Source organism: Rhipicephalus sanguineus, chromosome 6 (assembly GCF_013339695.2).
Source record: "Rhipicephalus sanguineus isolate Rsan-2018 chromosome 6, BIME_Rsan_1.4, whole genome shotgun sequence".
NCBI classification, from domain to species: domain Eukaryota; kingdom Metazoa; phylum Arthropoda; class Arachnida; order Ixodida; family Ixodidae; genus Rhipicephalus; species Rhipicephalus sanguineus.
The window spans coordinates 118,145,376-118,151,528 of NC_051181.1; the positions used below are offsets into that span (position 1 = coordinate 118,145,376).

Consider the following 6,153-nt stretch of genomic DNA (forward strand, 5'->3'; position numbering starts at 1 on the left):
ATTTTTTTTCTATATCTTTCTCTCTCTTTCTTTATCCTTCTATGCCGTTCTATCTTTTTATGTCTTTATTCCCATTATTTCTCCCTCTCTTTCTTTCTATAGCTTTCTCTCTCTCTCTCTCTCTTAGTGAACCAGTGGTGAGTATTGGATTTACCTAATTCCTGTGATACGTATCCGTTGATGATGACAGTTTTGTGACAGGCCGCACAAACAGCGGCCACCATAGAGCGCTAATAAGCAAGCATTTCAGCAGGTCGAATACCTGCGTGTTGTTTCTAGGTTTCTTGCAGCGATAACCAGCTAATGGTGTACATCTCACAAGTTCCATGTCGCAGGCATCGCTGCTGTCTTCGTCACTTTGATTGTTTGTGCAATAATAGCCAGTATAGTTTGTCATTATAATCTGACCTGGGGTCGCTTCGCGACTTGGGCGCCGTCATGTCACCGTAGTTGCGGAATACTGTCGTTGCTGTCCTTGTTGCCGCTTTTATCGTCATTCTTATCGTTGTCCTTATCGTTGTCCTTATCGTCGTCCTTGATTGCGGACATTGTACATGCTCTGTGTCACCAGCACGTGAAGTTATGAGGGTGGTACACAAATGATTACGAAGGCATTAGTAACATCATTGCCGAAGTTGTTAAGTATATTTCTTAAGACGCAACGGAGGAGCACGCAGGCTTTAACTTATGAAAATTGTTGAAAAGAAAATGTCGCTTAAGCCAACGTTTCGGCAAGTGGACTTGTCTTCTTCAGGCCAACCCTGTCGAAGACAATCGCTTTCTGAGGGAGCATCACAAATCTTCTCCCCCGAACAGGCTTATGCAAATATGCCGCGCACTTTACTCGCAAAGTCAATGAAAATGAAATGTTGTGCACAAAGCCCAACTTCTCACAGATATCTACATAAAAAACGGCCAGTACCTTGCGATGGTCGCGTAATGTCGCGAGCAACGATGCTCAGAGAACAGTGAGACATGCCTTTCGCTGTTTCCAGCTGATTGAGGACGCGCCCGCACAACGAAAATCGCAGGAAAACAAGGGTAAAGACAATTCAAAGGCCGAGGAGTGAGCAAAGGATGGAACTTTCAACATCGAACGCGTAGAAAAGTGAGGGAGAGAGCTGCGTGCGTGGGGCCCACAAGAAGCCACTGAGGCAAGGTGACGTGTACATACGTGAAGACGTCGCTTTTTCCTTTAGAATATTCCGAACACGAAGCGCTAAAAGAAAGAAAAATCCCGCCTGGAGGCACACGAACCATTCGGCATGGCCACTGGGATGAATGGTGGTTCGGCTTAACGGACAGGGAGGGGGGGGGGTATGGGCGAAGTTCGCGACCCTTGGGAAATGTTCTCTTCACAATCTCTCCCAAAAAACACTGCGCTCGCGCTGACTCAAACAAAAGACGCGATGCGCCGAAGGACGCTGTACGGAAAGAATGCCGAAGAAACCCTTTTGAAAGTCAAACAACCTCGCGTGACCAACGTCCTTTTCTTATTTTTACGTTTCTTTCTTTTTTTTTCGAAACGCGCGCGGGAACGGTTTTTCGTGCGACCCCCATGGGCTCATCGTGACACGACGCGTCCACTACCTATGCTTGCAGGTAAGCTCGTGGCGATGTTCTAAGACACTGTCGAATGCCGCAATGTTGGTGCTTTACGTCAATCATTGCGGTGGTAGCAACCAAACGAACAAATCACATAAGGGAAAGAAGATGCGAATTTGACAATATGGTCGAACTGAACAGTCCATACAATGGTATACTCCCACACGGCGTCAGAGCTGCCAATTCCTACAGCGGCACAGACGAGCCCACATGAACGTATATACGAGTGACGCTTTCAGTGCTAGACCTTTTTTGACCAGCTGGTGGAACTATCGATGCCATATAAAACGTGCCAATCTTGCGGAATATGCGCCCGACAGTAGAATATACGCCACTTATAGGTTTCTGTAGCCAAGTAGCAGCTTTAGACTGGCAACAAGAGCTTCGCTTAGACCTTCGCGATAACCTTGACTGCGCTAAATAGGGACTGACATCCCAGCTTCTTTCTGCATTCCATGTAATACGTTATCTCTCCTGGTAATCTCGCTGTAGATCGCAGGTTAGTGCTGTTAAGTGCGCAGGCGATTATGCAGCGGAGAGTTGTCGAGCGTCCGATCGTAAACTGTAGCGCTATGAGGAAAACTACGCGCCGCAGCTTCCTAAAAGAAATATGTGCAGTTTAAGAAAACGTAATTTTGGTCTGGGAGCCTAACTCGGCCTTACGTAACCTGGGCGGAGGCTGCGTTCCTCCAGCTGAGGTAACCACGAGGACAGCAGTTGGTGATACGAAAGCGGAATAATGTAATGTTCAAAGCTTTGGGTGGTAGAGTAATGTTTAAGCGAATGAGCTCTTTGGAAACCTTCCAGGCGTGTATTTCATAGAAGAGAACGGTTTCGCAACTTTCCAACTCTGCTTTTAGGATCCCAGTGGAACTAATTTCTCCAACGTACTTGCTTCAACTGAGTCAACGATTACCTATTTGTATGGTCTTGTGCCTTTAGCAGCAATGCATAACGAGAGTCTTTTTTTATTATTTTCTTTATTTTTCTTTTTTTTTTTTTGCTGTTTGCAGATTATCTTGGGGCCGCGTGTTAAAAACATTACCTTGACATATATACGTCATGAATATATGTAACACGTCAAAGCCTTCAACACTAGAACATTCGCAAACACGACTCATGTTTCTCAGGCTCACAAAGGAATGAGCACTTCGATGTTTATGGTGAGTCGCGTCCACAAACGACCGTCACGAAGTACTAGCGAAAGTACGCAGGCACTGGTATTTCGACCACCCGGAGTTGTTCTCTGTATGCGGCAGGGTCTAGAACAGTGATGAAAGGTTGGGTCGCATTGTTGCAGTGCTCGCAGTGTTGTCCTTTCGACGTTTGCGTCATAGACAGTTTCGTCTTTCGTCCTTTCGCTCGCTGTTGTTTCCTTGTTTTGTTTTTCCTTGACATGTATAGCCTTTGTCGCAAAATAGCGGGCGTGGTGTCCGTTTCGGAAGATCTTACGCAACCCCTGCGCTTCTCACTAGATGGCGTTTTCAAAAGAGTTATGGGTGGAGATGTACCGAGTTTCGTAGCCACCCTTCATTCATCACCTCGCACGCACATACATATGCAATTGTATTCCCGTCTTCTGTCGCTTCGTGGTGTTTTCTTTATGTATGTGTGTGTGTCGCTAACTTAAATTATATGTACACACCACAATCAAACAAGCGCACAGTCATCACATCGCAAACAGATGAATGTCGTGAGTACTACAATCGCAAATACAGAAACTTTCAAGTTGAACTGATGAGCGAGTTAGTGGTCATTCGTAAAAAGCAAGAATTCGTAAAGATATTAACAACACCAAGAATATAAGAAAAAGGAAATGATCAAGGAATAAATTTTTCGTCCAATTTTTATCTGTTTATGTATTCCTCTGGCATAAGATATATACAAGATGAGAGTATATGTAGATCCTACCATAAAGACCTAGGATTACTCTTTATAATAAAACGTGCTGCCTTTTTCAGTGCCATAGGCAAAACTTTGTGTAAAGGATGGATGGAGGTAGCAATGCTTCTGCCTGCTCTTCCATTACGTAACTTCTAATCTGAACGCGGCAGATTTCTTCAATTCAGAAGAGTTGTTTGTACTGATTAAAAGTTGCGGGACAGTTCTTACGCCAAAGCAACATCGATGCCCTTCAGCTTTAGGCAAACGAAATAAAATTCACCATCTCATATTTGCTGTTTCCTTTTCCTTATCTCTCACTACACTTTTAAGCAGCTTTAGCTTTCACAAGCTCAATGTACGAGTCATGCTTGACTTTAAGAACATGTGACTTGTCCTTTGCCAGCATTTCCTTCCACTGCGTCGTTTTCTCAGATGTACATAACCTCCTAACCTTGACCTCTTCCTTTTTCTTTCTCTTGCTTATCCTTTACCTAAGTTCTGGAGAAGCAAGCTGTGGATACAAGCTTCTCATTCCAACCTTTCCACCTTTCCTGTCATTAAACGTCTCTCTCTCTCTCTCTCTAGGGCTACCCATTGAGTCGTGAACGATGTTACGGGACATTTCATTCTGGTTCGGTGTTAATTCGTCTTGATATAGGATTAGACTTCTTCTTGTTCCTCATCGATTGCTGGTTTCTTGACTTGAGTCTTGAGACGAACTGATTTCGGATTTCTTGGTGATTGTTGCTTTCGTCACAGACAGCAACGATGCCATTATATCCTTTAGACTTGTTCCGACTTGCGAACTACCTGTCGAGATCAACGATTCCGCTTGGGCATCAATCTCATACATTAACCGGAAGTTCCGCCATGTTGTCACATAAGCCATCTTGTCAGCTCCGAGTGGCCAGAGGACCTGCTAAGGCTTCCCGGATTGGTTGAATATGCCGCCATTACAAATCTTGACGATGTGTCGCAACTCTATAACGTCCAAAATAGTATACACCACCTCTGGACGCTTGAACCACGTCATATCTCGATCGGGGATTTCGCTAGAAACAACGCTTAGTAGTTCGTCTTCTTGTCCCTAAGAACTTCTTGTCTAGTAAGAATTGCTGCACGTGAAAATAACAAGCATGTTTGTGATTATGGTGCTGGCAGTGGTTGGTGTGCTATTATGATAATCTCGTACCGGTGCCCATGCAGCAGCAGCTGGTCATCGCAGCTACCCTGCTCTCCCTGGTGCTACTGGACTTCGGAGGGGCACTGCCTATGATGTTCCACTACGACCCACTGATTGCAGAGGAAAGCCAGCCGCAGGAGCAGCAGCAGCAATTGTCGATCGCGGTAAGGTGTATTTTTTCTTACTGGCATTCCAAATAAGTCAGATGTTCAGGGGAATGTGGAAGCTTGAAGAGATGAAAAATCCTTGGAACACGGGATACCGCTGGAGTCTATGTTTCGACACGTGGCCTTGCCTTGAAGAAAAGACCAATGTCGAAACGGTGGCTCCAGCGAAACCCCGTGGTCAAGGATTTTTCATCTCTTACTGGCATGACAGTGGGGTGCCCGAAAAAAGAAAAAAAAAAAGGGGGGGGGGTCACTTCAGACGAAAGGTGATGAGGAATTTATATCGACAAAAGCGTAAGGCATCTACTAGAAGTAAAGTTGGTAGTTTTATCAGTGACAAACATTTGGTTACTAATTGAAGTAGCAAGCGTCGATGCCCGAATATTATCATTATAATTGTTTTTATTACTTAAACTCGTACCTAGGGGAACAAACTGTTGGGCGAGTTGGTAATTGATGATGAATGAAAATAGCGCGAAAAAACGTAGGACGAGACGAAGAAGGGATAATTACAGGAATCTCCTGGGCATTTACACTGCTCATTGCTTACAGACGAGTGTGCGCACCTGATACCGGCTAGGCGTTGCACCCACTATGTTAATTTCGTCTGCGGGAAATCATGCAAAAGGAGACCAGGCTGCTACACCTCTTCTTTGCGCAGCCTTTTGTAGTGACAGCACCGGCGACGCAGCAAGGGAACGAAGGACAGCAGGGGACTTCTGACAAAAGCCAAGAGCTGCCGGCGCCCGCCGTACGACATGGGCCGCAGTACAGCGGGTTGACCGCAGCACAGCCAGCGAAAAGGCATGCACACCAAGACCCAGTGGTTCCCCAACCGACAAGCTACCAGCAGTCGCCGGCCACGGCGCAGGCAGCGTACGCACCGGCAAGCTCGGAACAGCAGGGAGATCTACAAGGATCTGCCACCGGCTACGGCCATCAGGCCGAAGGCTACCTCGACATGGGCGCTTACTCAAGCGGCTACGGCGCGTTCGGGTGGTACGCTGATTACCCAGTCGGCGGAGGATATCACTGATCCAGCTTTAGACATTTGATTAGAGAGAGCTGTAAACAGAAAAAATGACGAGGATTTTAACGGGACATTTGAGTAGACAAATAATGTGGCATACGAGAACACCTTAGCGCATATCAGAAGTATTCTACAGTTAACTTAATTAATCAAAAGAAAATCAGAATAATACTCTAGTTGGCACTAAGAGGAGGGCATTATAGCTAGACGAGTCAGTTAATAAGGCATAGGACCGATAACCGATGGTCTCTTGCAGTTAGAAAGTGCATGTTAAAAGGAGGAAA

At 45.7% G+C, this 6,153-nt stretch overlaps 1 protein-coding gene across 1 annotated transcript; it reads left to right on the forward strand.

The window, feature by feature from the left end:
* Nucleotides 1-4,689: 4,689 nt before the first annotated feature.
* On the forward strand, nt 4,690-6,153 carry LOC119397490 (uncharacterized). Its single transcript, XM_037664915.2, has 2 exons — nt 4,690-4,836; nt 5,501-6,153. The coding sequence occupies exons 1-2, from the start codon at nt 4,690-4,692 to the stop codon at nt 5,873-5,875; spliced, it is 522 nt and encodes a 173-aa protein (XP_037520843.1). The 3' UTR covers nt 5,876-6,153.

Excerpts from the sequence above, each read along its gene's own strand:
- LOC119397490 (XM_037664915.2), top strand. The coding sequence starts at position 4,690 with ATGCAGCAGCAGCTGGTCATCGCAGCTACCCTGCTCTCCCTGGTGCTA. Across the intron at positions 4,837-5,500 it reads AGCAGCAATTGTCGATCGCG|CCTTTTGTAGTGACAGCACC; the intron begins GTAAGGTGTATT and ends TTCTTTGCGCAG.